This window comes from Rutilus rutilus (genome assembly GCF_951802725.1).
Source record: "Rutilus rutilus genome assembly, chromosome: 22".
In the NCBI taxonomy this organism is placed as follows: domain Eukaryota; kingdom Metazoa; phylum Chordata; class Actinopteri; order Cypriniformes; family Leuciscidae; genus Rutilus; species Rutilus rutilus.
In genome coordinates this window covers 8,688,089-8,711,380 of record NC_140227.1, presented here as the reverse complement: position 1 = coordinate 8,711,380, position 23,292 = coordinate 8,688,089, and the positions used below count along the sequence as shown (strand labels likewise).

At 37.0% G+C, this 23,292-nt stretch overlaps 1 protein-coding gene across 1 annotated transcript; it reads right to left on the bottom strand.

Annotated features, from left to right (window-relative positions):
- Window positions 1–319: 319 nt before the first annotated feature.
- rpf1 (ribosome production factor 1 homolog) lies at window positions 320–11,589 on the bottom strand. Its single transcript, XM_084395991.1, has 9 exons — window positions 11,238–11,589; window positions 10,848–10,904; window positions 8,490–8,570; window positions 8,303–8,398; window positions 5,118–5,271; window positions 4,902–4,984; window positions 3,214–3,395; window positions 935–1,061; window positions 320–822 (listed from the first exon to the last, which is right to left on the bottom strand). Exons 1-9 carry the CDS (start codon window positions 11,481–11,483, stop codon window positions 781–783), a joined length of 1,068 nt encoding a protein of 355 aa, XP_084252117.1. The 5' UTR covers window positions 11,484–11,589; the 3' UTR covers window positions 320–780.
- Window positions 11,590–23,292: the final 11,703 nt, after the last annotated feature.

The window sequence follows — 23,292 nt, the reverse complement described above, 5'->3', positions numbered from 1 at the left end:
GTGTGCATGCATGACATCATACTTATTTTAATTTACAATATATTAAGATTTTGTATAGATTTAACAGAAAATATTACTTGAATGAATAAATTAATGAATGAATGAATAAATACACTTTGCAAAATAATATTTTAAGATTACTTATGTGGCATAAAAAAACTTTTTCAAAACCGGCAAGTGTGTAACACTTAATTTTTTGTTCATTTACATAACTTTATAACTATAACACCAAATTGCCCAACCACTGTCTCTGAAGACTTGCATTCAATCTTTCTTTATAAAAAGTTTACTTTGTGCAAAACCTTGAAAACTCAGTGACCACTGTAAGAAAGCATTTATTTATTTCAAATTGAGTAGTCCACAATGACAGCTTATTTTTAAAATTGTCCAAGTTAATTTTATCATATCTGAAAGTATTGTGTGTATGCCAAATTAAGTTTAGCAAAATTAAGACAGAGCAAGATAACGGTCTTAATTACCTGAAATTTCACATAAACACCACAAATCACCTGTCTTTATAACCCACCTTTATATATATATATATATATATAAAAAAAGTTTTAAACAGGCCTTAATTTGTCATGCCTCGACCAAAAATCAAGTATCTTTCTGTCCAGTCAGGTTATAATATTCGAATGCAAAAAATACAAGTCAATATAATACAGAAAATACACAGCTTGTGTTTCAATAACACTTTATATTTCGTTTCATAATGTAAGGGTGTTTTTTTATAGATATTTATGGAACGTCAACAGTTATCCTGCGTTTCTAGTCTGTCCCTCAAAGATGGAATTTTCTTCTGCAGGAGTCCATTTCATGGCGCTGAAACATAGTAAGAAAGAGTTAATACTGCATGACAGCCACAAATAATGGACAAATTACACCACATTTAAACAACCTTCTTCATAAATGAGATGTTAGATTTTGAACTTACTTTGTGAACCCATTCATATTCCCCGAACTTTGAATCAAAGGTTCCTTTCTGTAAGGAGCGAAGTTTAAGAGTGAAGCGAGGTCCTAGTTCTTGTATGCCCACTCTTTTTTCATTCTTGAAGATGTACCTGAATGATACACATGAGTTTATTCAGTCATGTAGAAAATATTTTTTTTACCAGTTAATGAATGTAAAATATAAGCACTCTAAATAGCAGTCTATATATTCTGTCGGTCTCTATTTTTACTAGAATGTGTTCATATGTCTCTATTCTGTAGATCAACTTTGTATTTGAAATACATTTGATCATAACAGGCAACATAAATCTGTCTCCCCTCGTGAAAATCCTTGCACTATCAAACCCTGGTTGAGAGCATTTTTCACTGAACTAAATGGAAAATATTACACTTTGTAAATACAGCCATGGCCAAAAGTATTTGTAGATTTAGTCTATTTATAGTTTGTTTTTTTCACGTGCTATGGTATACTGGAAATAGTATACCATATATATAGTATATATATCTGAGTCCATTTCGTCCAATACCTTTATGTCTGATGCCTTTTTGTCTGAGGCTGTTTCGTCTGATGCCTAATTGTATGAGACCTGACACCTGACATTGTTTTTCCTGAGACGCGATGCCGTTTTGTCCAATGACTGAAGCCTTTTAGTCTGAGGCATGATGACTTTTCTTCATATGGCTGAGGTCTGAGGGTGTCCTAAAATGTACACCGTACTCCTGCTGCCACTATTGAGCAAGCTCTGCACCGGTGTCGACACGATTCTGTAGCTGCATGGTCCTGGCGCTTGCTGGGCACTCTGGGGCATCCTGAAGCCACCTTCACTGCAGTTGAACCTCTCTCCTAGTGAGGCTGTTTCCTTCCTAGTCCAGTCCTTTGAAGGATTTGCAGGCTAGAAACCTTCTTCGCATTGAACACTAGAATAAGACGGTCTAGTAAGCATGCATGACTACGTCATAGAGGTATCCACCCCCGCGGTAACGACTGGAAAATAACCTTAAAATTATGGACAAGGTCAGTGCTGATTTACTTTCTGCTTTTTTTTCGTGAATTACAATGTCTACAAAGCTTTGCGGGGAAGGATACACTTTAGGGCTACACGATAATCGAAATGAAACCGCACGCGATTAGGCTAAGGCTGCGATTATTTTATGCGCAGCTTGTCAGTGCGGTGTGGCTGATCGGTAGAAAATGCTGCTCCATCTGAAAGCCAGAGGGCGCTCTCACGCGAACACTCCAAATATGCCCCGCAGAATGGGCATCATACTATCTCTATAGCTCAATAAACAAAAGATTGAGTCACTTTGATGGATTAAACATGACTAATAAATACACGACTGCCTAATTCTGTGTAAGAAGCCACATCATCTCATCGAAGGATGCTCAACTGTCGTTATGAAGTGAGTTTGGAGTAAAAACATGTTATTAAATTAGTAGACTTTTGTTGGACAAGAGGATCATAAATGCTTCTCATGTTTGAAAAGATGTTTGATGCCTTTTGCCTTTTCAAATGCACGTTATAAGCGACTCAAACTAGCAGTGCTTTCAGATTGAGCAGTGTTTACTACTGATCACAGAGTCGCACTTCACTGACAAGATGCGCATACATTTTTTTATTGCATCCTTTGCAATTTCATAATCGCAATAAGTTTAAGCGCGATTTCATGTTAATTGCAATTAATCGTGCAGCCCAAATACACTTGAAACATACTTCAAAACAGGCCGAATGAAGGGTCTGGCCGAGATATACAGCCTTACTAGGATGCAGCCTTCAGTTTGAGAAGCACTCGATAGCTGCACGTCTTTCTTTGGAGGTAACCATTGCTAACAAGAACACAACGACAGGAAGCATTTCTTCTCTCCTTTTATAGCAATCAGTCTGCTCTTATACTCCAATCAGAATGATAGTGTTTTTAAATGACTAATACTTGTTCACATTTTCCCAGGTGCTGATGATATGATTAATGAAATGATGTTAGCTGGTAATTTTGTGCCAGGGCCAACAATTTGGGTTTTTGTGGGGGTTTTTTGGCCAAGGAAGCTTTTTGCAATTATTTAAAATACCTCTGATCACGCTGCACAATAATCTAGAAACAATTTATATCAAATACCACAACAACTGAAGCTGCAAATTTGGGAAAAACACAACATTTATGTTGTAACATTTATATATAATACTTTTGGCCATGACTGTAAGCTTTATGGATTACACAGCATAATTTTCATTTACCTTCAAACTATTCAAATGAGAGAACATTTACCTGTGAAACCTGAAAAAGATGAAGTCTCTCTGATTGTGAAATGTGGCGACCTGACGGCCCACAAACTGTGGATCATGAGGAAATAGAGCAGCAAACAACCGGCCGATGGAGTGACCGAGTCTAGTAGTAAAGTTGTTGAGGATGACTTCTGGGACGTGTTCTGTTGGGCTCTTACCTTTTCTCTAGTGAGGAAAAACAGAAAAGGTTAAGGATAGTGCTGTGCGCCTTTCAGAACTGATAAAAATGCATATTAAACTAACTAATTTCCTGAATTTGATTTGATTTAGCAAATAGGTCAAATTATTATTTTTGTAAAAATGAAAACGGAAGGAAATTCGAAGTAGTTTACAGAGCTACTGAGCAGTTTTTATTAATACACTTCATATTTTAGTATTAATTACCCATAAAATCTTATTATACACACACAACACATTAACTATAACCAGAAACAAATTTTGGGGGATTTTTTTATACTCACTGATTGTATTAGCAACTACAGAAATATTGGATATTAGAACACCACCTCATTTACCAGAATGCTGAATTACCTTTCAAAATTAATTCAATCTTACATTTTGTGATGCTCTATGGCAAAATTTCTAATGGCTTTTAATCAGTTTGATACAACTGAACTTTAACTATATTAACTAAGAAATAAAGTCTAACCAAACAAGTGTTCAATAGATAGTGTCACAGGAATGAGTCCTATAACCCAGAAAAGAGTTTTTCTGGTCCCATGTTCCAAAAGTCAATGGGTTTTTTGAATAGGTTTTGGTTAAAATGCTTGAAATAAGGTCTGTGGTTAACACACAAGCTCACAATATTTTATTCCATGACATAAAACACAACCAGTAATACAGAGGACCAAATTACTCAAATGAAAATTCAATAATGAATTCAATAAAATAACAAATTAAATGTACCAGTTTATTCTGAAATAATCAAATACTTAATTATAATAATAATAAATTATTTATTTTGTAAAATTCCACGAACATTTATTGTTCAATATTTCACAATATCCTCTTTCACACACTATTAACTGTTTAATATATTTTTTATTATCTTTAATTGTTTTAATATCTTATTTTTTCATAATAAAATGTGCTTTCAAAAAGCCGTTTTTCATAATAATAAGCTTAATTTACGAATGACGCCTATTTGAAGAATCATGTATTTTACTGGGTACCGTTAAACACCATCATGCCGAACAGGAAAACTCATCTACTCACTAAATCCATTTTACAGCCGGGTGTGTGTAAATTCATGTTAATGAAAACTATTCTCCTCAAACTTTCTAAATTGTATATTATAAAAATAGATTAAAAGATTTTTACTTCTGTCAATTGCAGATATGCTTTGAAATTCATAATAGTTGTTTATTTGTGAAGGTATCATGAAGAAATTGTGTAAAAATCTAACTTTTGTTAGTCACAAAGCTTCTTTTCTGCAATTTTCCAAAAGTCAATGGAAAAATCCTAACCAGAGTGATGCCAACTTCCAAGTTGAACTACATAAATGTCATCCCTGCAACACTCTAAACATATTAGTGGAATCATAAAAAAATGGACCAGCAAAATTCCTTGTGTGACTATTGAATTTCTTAGAATTAAAAGTAATAAACAGCACAATTCCAAGAGAGTCCTCACTCCATCAGTGCACAGGCCCTAAAAAAGAAAATCACTCACCTTCATTTCCTTGCGAAGACGAACACTACTGAGTTTGAAATGTGCAGTTGGCCCGTCAGGAAGGTGACAGAGAACCAAACCGTCTGTGACACTTTAAGTAAGGGAAAATCTTTGTGTAGAATCCAGCGAGCGTTTCTCATTACCTCATTAAGCAGACAATACAACCAAATCTCACAGATTTAAGTGATCATATAAAGAAGTCTGAACAAAGGATACTTGGCACCTTTCTGTCCTCATTGATCACTATCAGATAAGTGAAACCTCTAGATACACACTGTGGAATGACTCTCTTCAATGCCAGACCTCTTCTGTAGTAGACATGGGCATGTGGGATTACTGTTGCCAGATGATCACAAAACCTCACTGTCCTCTGAAATCAGGCATACACAAACACATAAGAACAAAACGTTTGAAGGACATTCACTAACATTACTAACATTTTAGTGTATGACGTGACGTGAGCAAAATGGCGCCAGTGTGTTTGTCGGCTTGCCGTCAGCTCTGTCAACTTCTACCTGTCTGATTTGTGCTATGTTTGTTTGTGTTGGCACTCATACTATGCTGGTGCTGTTCTGTTGCTGCTACATGGTCATATGATCAGCAGACTTTGCTGGATCTTAGAAACGCACTGGTGACCCATATTAGTTGGTCTCCTGTTCCTTACGACAGATGTCACCCTCCGTTTATCTACCCCACCGCGGAGTGTGTCCTTTGGCTACCTTGCTGCATCTCTAACCGGAGGAAGCGTCGGAGGCGTTGAGGCGTGAGGCAAACGCGGCTGTCCAGACAGAACTGTGATTAGCAAATTCTGTGGTGTAATAGATGCCCTTGGCCTTACGCAACATATAGATAAAGCTACTCATAAACTGGGACATACACTTGACCTTCTTTTATCTTATGGTTTTACTGTTGATAATATTGTGATTGAGGAGGCCCTGATCATAAGCCCATTATATTTGACATCACCCTCTTCAGTCCCCTGCGAACTGCCAGAGCTCAGGACCGTTATTCTCGCCATATACACTCAGTTCAGTTTTCTGATAGTTTTCTGAGTAAAACTGTTGCATCTACTATTGCAACAGCGGCATCATCCTCTTCTAGCCCGGATTAATTAGTTACCCTTTTCCACTCATCTTGCTCTTCCATACTTGACTCTGTAGCTCCTTTCACACCCCCACCCCTAAAATCTCATTACTGGTTAGATGAGGCCACGCACCCTCTCAGGCAGGCTTGTCGAAAAGCTGAAAGGAAATGGAAAAAGGATCATCTCACTGTCTCCTTTCAAACTTTAAATCTGCATTAGCTTCCTTCCAGGCAGCAGCAAAAAAAGCCAGAGCAAAGCACCTCTCTGATTTGATCAGTAAACACTCAAACAAACCCAACATTTTTCTAATCTTTCTAAGCTTCCTCTTATTTCTAAAGTTCTGGAAAAAGCTGTTCTGCCACAGCCGATTCACTTTCTGACCACTCACAACACACTAGAACCTTTTCAGTCAGGTTTCAGACCCCTTCATAGCACTGAAACAGCCCTGCTCAAAGTAACCAATTATCTTCTCACACTAGATTCTAGGGCTGTAATCTCCCAGTCGATTAGTCGAATAATTGGTCGATACGTTCTGGCTCGACCAAAATTCTGATTTTTTGCCGCGTTCATTTCATCAGTTTTGCCGCGTTCATTTCATCAGGTGGAAAGCACTAATTGCTAATGGGGGTGTTTTCAGAGCACCCCTGTTTCACAGGTAACAGTCTGTCTTCAGAACACCCCCCTTGTTTTCACTTCTTTTGGATTAGCCCAACCCACTGGAGAAGAGAGACAGACTGAAGAAAGTAGGCTACTAGAAGGTTTGCTGAATATGATTTATTTAATTGTGAGAGCGTTTAATTCATAGTAACTCAGTCCTCTTCTACAACGTCAACAAAGACATCGGCAGTGTGGCAGCATTTTAAAAAAAATAGAAAACGGGAAAAAAGTCAAATGCAAATTTTGCAAGCAACAGTTTGCATATCAAAGCTCGACGACAAACATCATATCACCTAAAAATGGTAAGCTAACTTGTCTGCGTTAGGTTGGCCCGTCTGTTTTGAGTAGGCTATATGAACATATCAGAATTGCCTTATTTCAATGTTTTAGTGTAATAATATTTCTAGTATTATTTATTGGATTTGGGCACTTTATTATTATTTTTTTTATTTGGAGCCTAATGCGCAATGTGCTGTGCCCACTGTTTGTATTAGTTTTGAGCCTATACTTTATTTTTCAGTTATGCACTTTATTTCGTTTCTGCTCTTGATCTCGTTTATTTAATAAATATTATTTTTTATTAAAGTTAGTCTATTCGTGTCTCAGCCGCGAAGCTGACCTCCTGTGTTCAGCCTCGCTCTGTGCATGTCTGTCAGTTATTATATGACAAAAACAACTGTCTAAATTATGTTGCATATTCCTCAAAAGTTCTTGTGATTATCACTAGTTGACAACATAGTACTATTTTCGGAAATCATAGGCTATAACGTTATATTGCGCAGGTGCACGTGATGCAACGCTGTCAGAGCCGACAAACTCGTGTGTCAGACTCATTTCCGTGCAAAATAATTAGGTAAAAAACGATTTAATATACTGCAAATAGCCTACTAGTTTTTTTTTATTTTTTATTATTTATAATTCATTTAGGTGGACAACAAGTCTACCAAGTACTGCGCACAGTGCTCAGCTAATTAATTTAACGTTTTTTTTTCCTAACGTCATTTTTAGTCGAAAATTTCAGGACTTCAGTCGACCAAGATTTTCTTTGGTTGATTACAGCCCGATTCAGGTGATAATGCCATCCTGATATTGTTGGATCTTAGTGCCGCCTTCAACACCGTTGATCACAACATCCTCCTCACCCGCCTTGATCAGCATGTGGGCTTTGGGGAGACTGCACTACTTTGGTTCCGCTCCTATCTCAAACATAGGACTTTCTCAGTGTCCATTGGCCAGTTCTCCTCATCATCTGCTCCCGTTTCATATGGGGTCCATCTTGGCTCCTATGCTCTTCAGTCTGTATATGCTCCCACTGGGTGACATCATAAGAAAGCATAACATCTCTTTTGACCTCTATGTGGATGACTCACAGCTGTACTTGCCTCTAAAATCTAGGGACTCCATACAATCTCTCCTGGTCTGTCTCGAAGACATCAAAATTTGGATGGTTAACTACTTTCTCCAGTTAAATAGCGACAAGACAGAAGTCTTGTTTTTTGTATTATTTGTCTTTTTAGTTATTCACTGTACAGCACTTTGGTCAGTTTTATGCTATGTGCTTTATAAATTAAATTTACTTACTTACATTACTATTCTTAAATAGTTATTTACAACAAGAGTGAATTAGAAAACAGTACAGTATACAGAAAGTTGAACTCACTCCTCTGGGCCTATCTGAAGTGGTGATGAGAACTTTGGGATTTGTCAGCCGATTGAAGTAAGCAGCAAACTCATCAGTTCCTTCATCAAAAGCCACCTGGATTTAACAAATTGCTACAAGTTACTTTCAAAATTGTAAATGATGTCTACAGAAGAAGACAGTAGGTGGAATAGGGATCACAAATCACCTCCTCATCCTCGGGGTTGACTGTAGTTTCATCATATATTCTCTGGTTTTCTATTGTCTTGGGAACTTCTTTGGGTGGAGCCTGAAATGAGAAAATACATGAAAACACCAATAAAGAAAACATAAAAAAACAAATGGAATATTCTGACAATGACTTGCAAAAAACAGTTTCATTTGCCACATATTAACTGCAAATTTAATGCATTTGATGTGAGCAATATACCTGTTAAATATAATATATTGATAGAAATGAGATAAAAGCCAAGCAAGAATCAACCGGTTCCTTTAATGAATCATTTAAAACAAAAAAAAGGTACTGTTTGAATCAGTCAGATGAACATTCAATAAACTCACAGAATCCTTCAGAGCAGTTCCTGATTATTTCTAGTGATGTCCAACTCGAATTGAAGGCAGTTGCGTACTTGAGGTTTGTGAAAACTTATTTCAGGATCATTATTGTGTGGTTATTCATATGAGAATATTAAGTATCTCAGAAAGTATTGAGCAATGTAGGCATTAACCATTAAGAATGATTGTTTTCCATTCCCTATTGAATTGTTTTGCCCATACCACAACTAAATTATCTAAAGTATCATATTAATATTTAAATATTAGCTTTTAAAGTATGGTTTGAAATTAAAATACACATTTCATAAAACATTTAATTCATAGAAGAGGTATAAATCTACACAGGAATTATAATGAAACAGTGAAAGTTTTTTTTTTCTTCATACAATTTTGCAGATAGCCTAAATTATGTGGTAACATCTACATTAACTGGTTTCACGCAAGTCAATTTAATTTGACAATATACTGACCTCACAAATGATATCAATGTAAGAAATTTTGCAAGAATACAAAAAATAGAAAAGTCTCACTGCATGCAATGAAAATTAATGCCACTTGAGGTAAAATAGAAATAAAATAATTTGTACATAACTTTTATAAAATAATTGTTTCAAAAGTTTTTTTTAATCACCCTTTCTTTAAAAAATGTTAGTGTCAATTATATCATTATTAGTGGTCGACCGATATATCGCCAAGGCCGATATATCGGCCGATATATCGGCCGATATTTGGCATTTTTGAAATATCGGCATCGGCTGATAAGTTTTTCTGATTTGCCGATGTGTTGGAAGCGGGACTTTTATTTTGACGGCGCTCCGGACTTTTATTTTGACGGGCGGCGCTGAGAACACCAGCGCCGAGAACACCAGCGCCAGAAGAGAACGGCAACGGCAGCTCCTCAGATCAAACAGCGCTCACTCACATTCTCCGTCTTCATTAATTTATGATCTCTGTCAGTCATATCTAATACTTTGTTAGACAAAACTGGTAAGCAAAGAAAGTAAATGGTATGCGAAGTAAGTAAAGTAAGTGTTTGCTTTTATTTGTAACAGAAAAGGCAAACAATCAGGCTAAAATACTTTCTCATTGGCCGTCAACATTCAGCAAATGCGCATCTACGTCATTTAAATAAATCTCTGAATATCTAATAAACATTTAATTTCACAAACCTTGCAGATTTAATTGAATCCAGCTGTGATATCTTGTGAAGTGTGCATTACTGTCAGCAAGTGACGGTCGGTACGTGCGAAGTGAGTGAATGCGAACAGTTCAGCTTCACAGGAGACACGATCGAAAAACTTTAAATCCTTCATTTTAAAATATGCTGCTGATATATAACCAGTTGCCAACTGTGTCATATTCATATCTGTGATATATCCAGTTGCCAACTGTGTCATATTCATATCTGTGATATATCCAGTTGCCAACTGTGTCATATTCATATATGTGATATATCCAGTTGCCAACTGTGTCATATTCATATCGTTTTCACTGTGCTGTATGTAAAATTAGCGTTACCTTGTCTTTATTTGAAAAAATATGATTACCAGATTACTGAGTGGCCTGTTACAGTGTTTACATTCTTTTTATTCACATATTCATATATTCCTAAACAATTACTTTGTGAAAAATACTGTAATAGGATTGCAAATTTAAGAACTTGACATCTAAAGTATAAAAGTGTTTATTTTAAAAATTAGTTTTATAATGTATTAAATATTGATTAAAATAAATATATATAAAAATATCGGCTTTATATCGGCCACCCTGCTCTCTGAGATATCGGCATCGGCCATCAAAAAAACCACTAATCATTATAGTCCATAAGATCATCGTAACAGCATTGTAACAACTTTAATTGCCCATCCCCAAGTGCAAAGAAACCGTTTTTGCAAGGAAGTGAGAATTGCTTGATCATTTAATGTATGAATGAAAGAATGACTGAGAACATCAAGATTTAAGAAAGCTTGTCTGATGATAGATGCTGTGAAATGCAGTCCATCAAACATACCTTATCACCAAGAGCTTTTCTCTCTTTCTTCCTTTTCTTTTTCAGTTCCAACTTTTGCTGAAAGACATAAATGATAGCTTTAATATATAAGATAAGAAATAAGAAATTTGGGAAATTATTGACATGTTCCAGAGCTGGCTGTGTCTCAGGCCTTATTGAGCAACATACGTTAAAGTGGTGTTTTGGTCAAGTTTAATTATTCTTTCAAGAAAACGAATCGTTCTTGTTTACTTTTTAGTGCACCAAATGCACGTTTGTCTTTTTGGCCATCTTAAACTCTTCATGTTTTTGATGCCCAAATGGCTGTCTGTCCTGGCAGCTCTCTAGGGCTTGAAACACAGCCAATTTGTGCGATCAATTCAATAAGAGTGTATGTCTGTGAGATGTCACCCTTCTTTTCTGCTCCTTGAGTTTAAGGAACATCGAATGTCTGCGCTGCTTGTTTTTGATATCAGACATGCTGAATGTTGGAGGAAAACACGCTCCTGACACTGGTTTCTCGTCTGTTACTTCACCCTCCGCCTGATCCATCTTCTCCACTGGAGCTTTGTCGGGTTTCGGCTTTCGCTTTAGTTTCTTCGTTTTCCCTTTTTTCTTAAAAACACTTTCTGAAGTTGTTAATTCGGTAGAATCCATTTTCTGTTGCTTGTGTCTTCTCTTCACGTGTGTGAGAAACTCTACTTCCGGTTCAAATGGACGTTCCTGCTGCCACGTGAGGTGAGGTGGTGTTGTGTTTAGCGCCTTCTAGCGGATAGTCAGATGATTGTTGAAAAAAATACAAATTCTTCTTCTTTTTTTTATTGGCAACCGCAATAGACTTCTTCTTCTTCTTCTGTTCCTTTCCGGCAGACTAGGCACTACTAGTGCATTGCTGCCTCCCACTGGTGATAAAGATAATCTACATTAAAGCTCCCCCTAACCTATATTTTCCAATATATGCCCGCGGCCTTTAGGAAGTGAAATAGTTCCAATGCTCTTTCTATTTGATTAGGACTATCACCCATCAGAGTTTTAACAGAGAATAAATCAACTCCCAGAACGTTTAGACCAATGAATAACAATCTCCTTTCCTCAGCATATCTCGGACAGAACATGATGACATGCTTGACAGACTCCTGTACTCCACAGGCTTGACACTTGCCGTCCCTGTGCTTTCCCACCAGAAACAGCCCACTTGCCAATCCACGATGACCCAGTCTTAGTCGGGCCAACTTAATCTGATCCATCCGAGGCAGGATAATTGAATTCCCAGGGTTGACTAATGGTTTTATGTCATAGAGCTTCCTCCCGCTAATGTCTTTACTTCACTCGTGCTGCCATTGTTGTGTCAGTCTTTCCTTAATGATGCTACGGCACTCCAGTCTGTCAAATGGGACCTCCACCTCCACATTTTCCCTAACTAAACTTGCCCTAGCAGCCTCATCAGCAGCCTCATTCCCCTCAACCCCCACATGTGCTGGAACCCACAAGAAACCCACACTACACCCCCGCCTCTCTAATCTATAAACACTTAAGATCTCCCAGACTAAATCTAACCTAGCCCCTCCTCTTTCTCCCCCTATCGCCATCAAGCCAGATAGCGAGTCAGAACAAATTATGGCTTTCTCCACCCCACCTTCTTCCACCCACCTCAGAGCCCATATGATTGCTACAAGTTCAGCTGTAAAGATTGAAAGACCATCAGGCAATCTATGACACTGTCTAACATGGAAATGCGGAACATATAAACCAAAGCCCACTTTCTTACTCTCAGAGTCTCTAGATCCATCAACCGCAATAGACAGTGCATTACTGCCATCATCAGGTAGCGCTGCGTGTTCAGCTCCTCCAGTTGCCACCCCAATTCCCTTTACCTCCCAATAACTCACTATAGGCCTACTTAGACTATTTAACCTTAAGATATTCTTGTTTCCCTTCTACCCACACACTATATCATCATCTTACCCGCACCCTTCATATCTCTTATATACTTCTCCCACAATTCTCTTTATTAAACCTGTGTTATTCAGAAACTGAAACAACACATTTACTGTACTATTTCCTATATCTGAGTCTAATATATTCTTTAATGTTAACTCTTTTCCTTCATTCTTTCATGCTTCTTCTCTTAACACTTCTCTCTCTTTATCAATTCTTACTAATCATGTTTTACAGTTTCACTCTAACCCATTCTTAATCTTGTAATTATACTGTCCTCGCTTCTATGTCTCCCACTCTTCCTACCTTTTCACACTTTCTTTTGTTTTGCATATAAATGTCTCCCTTTAGTCTCATTATTCCTATACTACTTTTGCCACTTTTTCACTTTCTCTTTTATTAATAATTTTATTTCTCTTAATCTTGCTTATAATTTATCCGCTTCTTCATTCCCTTTAATTCCCACATGGGCTGGAACCAACATAAACTGTATTTTTATTCTACTTTTTTTAACTCAAACCCAAAGTCTGGCCTCGATTCTAACTTTTGATTATCAATACTGCTGAATATGAATTGAACATATGACCGCATTTTGTATTTCTCTTTACTTAATTAGTTGTAGGCTACTGTTAGCAGAATAGCCAATAATTCACCTGTTGACAGTTGATCACTTATTCTAGCTTTTTTCTTTATCAGTAACTTTGGAACATTGACTGCCACTCCTGCTCCCTCCTTTTTTGGAAGCACCTGTATATATCTGTATATTATTTCTTATTACTTAACCTATTATTTCTTTACTTAAGCCCTAAATATTACTTTGTTCTTATTACTTTCATCTCACTACTTCCTTCTTTTTGTCTTAATTGTCTGAATTCTGTCCAATTTCTCTAATTGAGATTTTGCAGCCATCCCATATGCTATACATCCATAGCACAGATCTTATCATTACTATATAAACTGTTTGTAGTGCCCCTCTATCTGCTCCCCACTCTTGTCCTGCCATACATTTCATTACATTTAAAACTCAAATAATTTATAATTGCTTAATAGACTTTATATTGTGCTGAAGCATTCTTTAGTATTGTCTTAAGTGTTACATTTTCAATATTCAACAAACATAATTCTTCTAGTCTCATTTGTTCTCTTTCATATACAATTTAATAGCATATTTTCCACTGTCTATGGTAAACCACATTTATAGCAATTACCTGACTCATGTTTTCCAATAATAAATAGTGAATGATTAAGAGATGTGTGCGCAATACGGAATCTAGCCCTCAGGTTGTGTTTAAAACCCAATAACACTTTTTTTGTTCCTGGTCAAAAATGACCGGCATATAAAAAATAGCTTATAAATCACTTGTTACCAATACTGGATTAAATCTTTTTGTCAACTTGTTCTCTTTCAATTAAGACTGGTTTTATATTTCTATTTGCATCTGATTAATTGTAGACCTCATTTATCTGAGAGTAGGCATCTCATTTTTTTGAGTAAAAAAAGCATTATTTTTGTATATTTTTGAATAATTTTGGAAATATTAAATAAAATATGAAATAAATTGGCACTGTTGATCACACTAGTCTACTTTAATTTTTCACAAGGAAGTTTGTTTTGAAAAACTTTTATTTTGTACAAAATGGCACATAGTCACACTTGTGGTGTTCCCAGTCAAAAATGACCAGCCTACAAAAAATAGCTTATAAATCACTTGTTATGCTATATTATCACCCAATATTGGATTCAATCTTTTTGTCAACTTGTTCTCTTTCAATTAGGACTGGTTTTATATTTCTATTTGCATCTGATTAATTGTAGGCCTCATTTATCTGAGAGTAGGCATCTCATTTTTTTGAGTAAAAAACATTATTTTTGAATAATCTTGGAAATATTAAATAAAATATGAAATAAATTGGCAATGTTGATCACACTAGTCTACGTAAATTTTTCACAAGGAAGTTTGTTTTGAAAAACGTTTATTTTGTACAAAATGGCACATAGTCACACTTGTGGTGTTCCCAGTCAAAAATGACCAGCCTACAAAAAATTAGCTTATAAATCACTTGTTATGCTATATTATCACCCAATATTGGATTCAATCTTTTTGTCAAGTTGTTCTCTTTCAATTAGGACTGGTTTTATATTTCTATTTGCTTCTGATCAATTGTAGGCCTCATTTATCTGAGAGTAGGCATCTATTTTTTTTTGTAAAAAAAACTTTATTTATGAATAATTTTCACAATATTAAATAAAATATGAAGAAAAATTGCTCTGTTTATCACACTAGTGTGCTTTAATGTTTAAGTAGGGTGTTTGTTTTGAAATGCTTTTATTTTGTACAAAATGGCACATAGTCACACTTGTGGTGTTCCCGGTCAAAAATGACCGGCCTACAAAAAATAGCTTATAAATCACTTGTTGTGCTATATTGTTATGCTATATTTTGATACCAATCTTTCATTTGAAAGTCACGTGTCTAGTATCTGTAAAACCGCATTTTTCCATCTTAAAAATATATCTAAAAAACGTCATATGCTCTCATTGACAAATGCGGAACAATTAGTTCATGCGTTCATGACATCAAGGCTAGATTATTGTAATGCTATTGTGGGTGGTTGCCCTGTACGCTTAATAAACAAATTGCAGCTGGTCCAAAACGCAGAAGCTCGAGTTCTTACCAGAACCAGGAAGTATGACCATATTAGCCCAGTTCTGTCAACACTGCATTGGCTCCCTATTAAACATCATTTAAATTTTTAAATATTGCTGATTACTTACGAAGCACTAAATGGTTTAGGTCCCCAGTACTTGAGCGAGCTCTTAACACATTATAGTCCTTCAAGTCTATTGCGATCTCAATATTCCGGCCAGTTGATAATACCTAGAATATCAAAATCGACTGCTGGTGGTAGATCCTTTTCCTATTTAGCACCAAAACTTTGGAACAGTCTTCCTAACATTGTCCGGGAAGCAGACACACTCTGTCAGTTCAAAGCTAGACTAAAAACACATCTCTTTGACCTAGCATACACATAACACATTATAATTCAATATTAGGCTGCATAGTTTAGGACAGCCGGAACCGGGAACACTTCCCATAAATCCTGATACTCGTTACATCATAAGAAGAATGGCGTCTACGCTAATATTAGTCTCTCTGTTTATCCAAGTTTACCGCAATCCGCCGGATCCAGGCCGTATCCAGATCCGATGAAGGACCTGTGCCTGGACATGATGACAACGCAGTCCTGAAGTCCCAACCAGTCTCTCTCTGTTTATCAGCTGGACCCCGGCCGTATCCAGATCAGATGGTGGACCTGCACCTGGACCCATCCATGACGCATCCCTGAAGTGCCAGCCTCATCAGCCCTGTGAAGGCCTCATCGACACGACCAATCTGACTTCTGACCTGAAATGCTGCCTGGATCATAATCATACATTGTTCGCTCGTTGGTCAGAGGAGCATGGCCCCCGACTGAGCCTTGGTTCTCCCAAGGTTTTTTTCTCCATTCTGTCACCTGATGGACTTTTGGTTCCTTGCCACTGTTGCCTTGGCTTTTGGCTTGCTTAGTTGGGGACATTTAATATTCAACAATATTTTTGATCTGCCTTACTTAGGGTGGACGATGACGCAATTTTCTTCTAGAAACAAACTTTGTTGTATTATTTTCATGTTATCAATGTGAAGCTGCTTTGATACAATCTGTATTGTAAAAAGCGCTACATAAATAAAGGTGACTTGACTTGACTTGACTATATTATCACCCAGTATTGGATTCAATCTTTTTGTCAACTTGTTCTCTTTCAATTAGGACTGGTTTTATATTTCTATTTGCATCCTATTAATCGTAGGCCTCATTTATCTGAGAGTAAGCATCTCAATTCGGTCAAAAATGGCCGGCCATTGAAAGTGAATGGGAGAGACTGAAAATAAGAGAAAAATTTAGTTTTCAGGAGCATGTTCATTATGTTATATGTACATGTGTGCATGCAAACATCGAGCCCTTGGACCTGTGCATGTGTGGATACATGCATTTTTTCAAACATTTGAGAAGTAGTTATACCCTTTGTGATCAAAGTCACTAAGTTTCAGTCCAGTGGGATGACATTAACTAGTATTTTCGGGAAAAAGAAAATCTTCTCTGGGTCAAAATGACCCTAACACAACCTGAGGGCTAGATATTATTCCTACTTCCAAAGTTTTTCCTTCCATTTCCATCTTGATTTTGAATGTTGTATAGATGACGACCTTTTACCTCATCTCTTGCCATTTCGTAATCATAGCCCCTCTAATTATTCCTTTCACTTCTGCTTTACTTAGTGATATATTACTTCTGCTTTGTGTTTGTTCTGGTGCCTTCTTGGCCATTTTATCAGCTTCCCAACATGTGCCGGTACCCATAGGAATGATATACTTATTCTACATTGACGGATTTTGAACATGCTTTGTAGAATATCATATAATTATCTTGTCTAGATGTAGACTTACCACTTAATAAACTTGATAAAACACAGTATGAGTCAAATGACTGTTCTTAATGACTGACTTTTTTTTAATTTTTTTTTTAATTTTTTTTTTATTAAACGTCGGTTATTTTAATACACATGCACATACAAATACAGTCTCAGCTATACAGTAAGAAATAATGGGAAATATACAAACAAGTAAACAAATTAACATAATCGGGCTAGGGACTAAATATGCGCCATAAAATAGAGAGTCAAGAGAAATTATTAATGTAGCACCAAAAAGGTGTCCATAACAGCCAAAAATCATCAGACTTTTGATGTATATCATAGGTGAGTTTCTCGAGAGGAAATAATGTACATGCTTGAGACAACCACATTTTAAAAGATGGTACCTGAGGAGATGACCACAATAAAAGTATGCATTTCTTTGCCAGATAAACCAAAATTAGAAACAAGTGTTTGGTGTGGAAGTCCAACGCATTCTCTACTCCTCCATATAATAAATAAAATTCCAGAGAAAAACACAATTTTAACTTAAAAAGCCTTTGTAGAAAATGATGTACTTTCTTCCAAAAAGAAATGATTTTGTCGCAATACCAAAAACAGTGAAGGAATGGTCCTTTGCATTTTTTACAGTTAAAACAAAGATCAGAGGAGTTTTTGTAAATCTTTTTCAGACGTAAAGGTGTGAGATAAACTCTGTTAATGAATTTATAATTGAGTTCATGAATACCCAATGAAGTACATTTAGAGTACAAATTGTTACATATTTCAGACCAATCTGTATCTTCAATTTCGTGACCTAAATCTTTTTCCCACACATTCTTTAAACTCTCGAAAGAAGATGTACATGAGTAAGATAGAGCTTTGTATATTTTGGATATTAACCCCTTGGAAAAACTGCTCGTTACAATTTGCTCTATGGCAGCAAGTTCAAATCTCAATTTACCCTTATCAAACAAGGATTTTATGAAATGACACAGCTGAAGGTATTTAAAAAAATTGGATTGCGGTATGTTATACTGGTTGGAAATTTCTTGGAAAGATTTTAGTGTACTGCCTGTAAAGAGGCACGATAACTTTAAAATCCCTAATTTAGACCAATCTGAAAGGCCAATATTTTGTAAAGATACAGGGAAATCAGGATCAAAAGCAATAGGCGAAAACAAAGTGATATTAGCTGGAATTTTAAAATACTTTGTTATGTCTCCCCAAGTCAAAAGAGTGTTTGAGATGATGAAATTTGTTGAAACGCATTCAAGTTTTTTAATATTTATAATAAAAGGCAAGAATCCTGTGTACGTTTAGCGTCATGTCTATGTAGACTGGAGCATGATCGGACAAAACAATTGAGCCAATCTGGCATGCAGATATTGAATGGGGATCAAAATGTAATCTAATCTAGAATACGAGCCATGAGGATTAGAGTAAAAAGTGTATTCTTTACTTCCCCCATTAAATTCTCTCCAAACATCAGAGATTCCAGACTCGTTACAAAGTTCCTTGAGGACTAGGGATGCTCTAGGGTGGGTGAGTGTTTCTGAAGTGGATTTATCCATTTTTTGATCCATGACGCAGTTAAAGTCACCAGCACACAGTCCCAAGCCCTTGCAGTACTGATTAAACAAAAGTATAACTTTAGATATAAATTCAGGGGAATCCTCGTTTGGAGCGTAAACATTAAGTATAGTGATAGGTTGCCCATATACTGTGCCTGTAATTAACACATATCTTCCATCTGGGTCGTTAATCTGATGTTCTAGAATTAAAGGGAAATGCCTACTGATTAAAATAATTGTACCTCTCTTCCTGGTGTTTGCTTTACACGATGAGAAGAATACCTGTTCAGTGTCCAACCCAATCCCGTTTTAATTTTAAGTGTTCTGAATCAGATAAACGAGTCTCTTGTAGCATAGCGATAGTAGTTCTTTGTTTTTTCAGATAGGTTAATATTTTTTTCCTCTTAATCACATGTCCCAGCCCTTTAACGTTCCATGTAATAACCCTGGTCGTATTGTACGTAGTCATGAAACAGAGAAAAGTAAAAACAAAAAAAGCTGTAAGTTCAAGACTGCATCAAACCTAAGACATATATAAAACCGACGAGAAAGATTTTTGTATTTTGGAACACGAAACATAACATATTGAACCCAAAACCCCCTCCCCCTGCCCTCCGGCCTCGTCCCCAAACGACGAGGCACACCCCAAGAGACAAAACTTAGGTTACTGTACCCGACCGGTACCGAGCATAAGATAGTAACAGCCCATACCAAGTAGTAATACAGAGTTATACCCATAGGGGGCGCGCAAGCGCTACAGACCAGTTCCCTTCTCATAAACCCAATATCTGAGGATTCGATGTTTGACCAGCGATCGTTCCACAAAAAAAAATAATAAAAAAATAAAATAATAATATATATATATCTTTTCTTTCACAACGATTATAATATAAAAAACAAAAAGAAGGAAAGAGAGAAGAAAAAATAAAAAGATAATAAAAATGATCTATATCCTGGCCACGTATCCATTTTTCAAATAAATTGTCCTCAGATTATTGTTAAAAGTCAACACCATAAACAAAGTCTATAAAAGAACCAACAACTTTCAGTTTGATATACTTGTCTCTATTATACCCTTCTGGCATTACTTATCTTCCAATGTTTTCATAAACTCCATGACTTCGGCTGGGGAGGAAAACAGATGTATCCGAGTTCCGTGGAGGCAACGAAGTTTGGCAGGATAAGCAAAGCCTCTGAACATGTCACAAGCAGACAGTTTTTTTCTGACATCGTCGAACTCCCGGCGTTTCTTTAGCACCTCGGCGGATACGTCTTGGAAGAATCGCAAATGAATCCCTTCATGGCTGATGTTCCGTTTTTTCCGCGCTGCTTGCAGTATCAACTCCTTGTCCACATAACGTAAGAAACGCACTAAAACACTTCGTAGAGCATGGTTTGCTCCCGGCACCGGGCCAAGAGACCTGTGAGCTCTTTCAATCTCAAAGCGTGTTTCAGGAGTAAGGTCCAGCCATTTCGGCAACATCCTTGTTAGATATTGCGCGATAGGGTCAGATCCTTCGGCTTTCTCAGGGAGGCCGACTATCCTCAGATTTTTCCGCCTGCCTCGGTTCTCCAAGTCGTCTATTTTGGCTCGAAGTAATGATAGTTCTTTGTCCCGAGACGTGATTCTTCTTTCCTGCGTTAGCATGCCATCTTCAGCGGCGGAAATTCTTGCTTCTGCCTCGGTTAGTCGTGACTCGTTCGACGCCACTCTACCAGTTAAATTAGAAAGGGATTCCTGTATTGCGACAACTGATGTAGAAATATTGTCCAAGCGGCTGTCGATTGCACTCAGTCTGCCATCGATATTGCCCAGGCTGGCTCCCAACGAGCGAATTTCTGTCAGCATGGCGTCAGATTGATCTGACGAGGCCTCCTCCGCCTCAGCCTGTTTTTTCTTTGCAGCTCTGGAAAGCCGAGAGGGCGCGAAGAGCGGAAAATCTCGTGATTCTTTAATCTCGGACATTGATGTTTAATGTAAGAGCGATAGACTTTAAGTTTGCGTCGAATTAGCTGAAAGATAACTTAGAAAAAAAGGGAACTGGCTCGGAGCTAACAGATTATGTGGCCATCATCGGCGAGGTCCCTCTAGCGCCCCCATGACTGACTTTTTAAAAAGGGGAATGCATTTCGTCTAAATTTTTATGGTCTACTAAAGGCATTGGAAATAGCCATGGAGGGGAAATAGCCATGCCACTGTAGGACTTACATCTATTCTTGTCAGTTTTATATCCTCAGTCTCTTTTTGTACAGTCCATCCAAAACTTGTATTATTTGACTATCAATGTCTTTTTAGCTGGATCGGTGTAAGTGTGTTCTTTTAAAGAGGTCCAATATGCCAAAGCCAACTTAAGCCTGCGAATTTTCATTGGTGTCTCTCCCATTTCCACCTGAATTGCTGATGCTGGAGAAGTTTTGAATGCACCACAACATACTAGGCTTGCTCTTAAATAATCTTTTTCAACAACACTGCAGAAGCAGATCTATACACAATGCACCCATAATCTATTGTTGATCTTAACATACAATACTGTACTTTTCAAAAAATGTAACAAATTTTTTCAACTGTTAATCCTTTTAAAACATTTAAACCAGACAGGGTTAACCTTGCAGTAGTACTCAAGACTGATTACTGTCAGACTTTCAAAATCCTTCATCACTTGAATTAAGATAATAATAATTTCATTTTAAAGCATAGCCATCACAAAAGCAGACTTTAGCACCTCTTTTTACTTTAAGATATTTCTGAGGTTAAATACAGATTTCAAATCATAACTAGAAATAGTTTAATAGCTATGATACTGTCTTAATTTTTTTTTTTGCAGATCTATGACAGGAAACACTGGCATCTAACAATGCCTTGGAAAAAAACTGTTGGGGTGGTATAATGCCCCTTTTTACAAGATGTAAAATAAGTCTCTTATGTCCCCAGAGTGTGTATGTGAAGTTTTAGCTTAAAATACCCCACAGATAATTTTTAATAGCATGTTAAATTTTTTGTTTTTGTGTTCCCTTTAAATGCAAATGAGCTTCTGCTCCCGGCACAGAGGGCGGAGCTTCAACAGCTCATGTGTTAGCAGCTCCTGTTAGCAGGAGGTAATCCTCTCAAGCATGAGACCTGATCATGCGTGTGCTGTGAGACATGTCCTAGTGCACAAGGGCTTGTATTGCATGCAGAGGAAATGTCATGCACGCGCGTAGGGTTTGAAATGAGCTCGCGAGTTCTCGTTTTGCTCGTGTGGGAACTGTTGTAAGATGCCTACAGAGTGACATGCTATTGCTTTTGTGTTACGTACTGTATTGCAATAAATGTGAAAAGACGGATGTGACAGCTTGAGCAGACACTCAAATGTGCTCTCCTACAACATGGACTCACCCCCTTTGTTGCGTGTTCCCAGGGACAGGGTTTATGTAAATGTTAGGGTTAGTGACAGTGTTGTAGTCGAGACCAGCTCACTCGAGTCCGAGTCGAGACCGAGACCAGAGAGGGTCGAGTCCGAGTCGAGACCGAGACCAGAGAGAGTCGAGTCCGAGTCGAGTCGAGACCGAGACCGAGAGGTTGGATAACCTAAGGTTGGGTCTAAAAAACCAGACCTAAAGATATCTTCAAGAATATGTAAAATATTTGGTGGTAACAATAAAATTGGCACCATACTCAAACAGTAAATCAAATATACCATGGAATCATGTACACTGTAATGGTAAAAAGGCCACATAGTAGGTGGTGTAAAGGTAATTTTATTACAATTATTACTTACAATTATTACAATCAGTGAGTGCTCTTGTCCACATTACAATACAAATAATAGAGAGAAATATGTAAGGGATAATGTATAGCGAGGCGGTTGTTATAGCGAATACAACCCCGACAGGCTGATCGGGACTTGAATCAGCCTGTCAGGGGTTGTATTCACTATAACAACCGCCTCGCGATACATTATCCCGCTTATTACATGGCTACCTACCAAATAAATCAATAATTTCACACAAAATATTGATTTAAAAAGGAGCTTATTGATTTAAAAACTATTATATTGCTTCCAACTGCATCTGCGTCCATAGCAACGCTCTGTTTTTCATGGCAACGGTGTGTTATTATACTTCGCAGCGGACTGTTATCAAGAAATATCAAGAAATAACAGACCGCATTCTACATTGGAATTCAATCAAGCCATGTAATAAGTAGGCTAAGTAGGCTATATTAGTATGGTCCTGCCTGTTGTTAATGTTTAGTGTTAAGAGTTCTGTGTTCATCCGCTTTGTGTTTTAGCGCCACCATCTCATAACATTGTGTAACAGCAGCGGATCATTTAATGCTTGTTTCATCTCACTGCATGTTGCATTTTGATGCAGGGTAAAAATAAAATCTACACACTAGTCGAAAACCTTTTTACTGTAGTAAACCAGTGTATACGATAATAAGACCATATGATCCAATAGAACTGTGGAAAATCCATAAACAACATTATCTCAATCTGATTAACGTTTAGTTATGGAGGGC

Excerpts from the sequence above, each read along its gene's own strand:
- rpf1 (XM_084395991.1), bottom strand. The coding sequence starts at position 11,483 with ATGGATTCTACCGAATTAACAACTTCAGAAAGTGTTTTTAAGAAAAAA. Across the intron at positions 8,571-10,847 it reads GAAAAGCTCTTGGTGATAAG|GCTCCACCCAAAGAAGTTCC; the intron begins GTATGTTTGATG and ends TTCTCATTTCAG. Across the intron at positions 4,985-5,117 it reads TGAGGACAGAAAGGTGCCAA|ACGGTTTGGTTCTCTGTCAC; the intron begins GTATCCTTTGTT and ends AAAGTGTCACAG.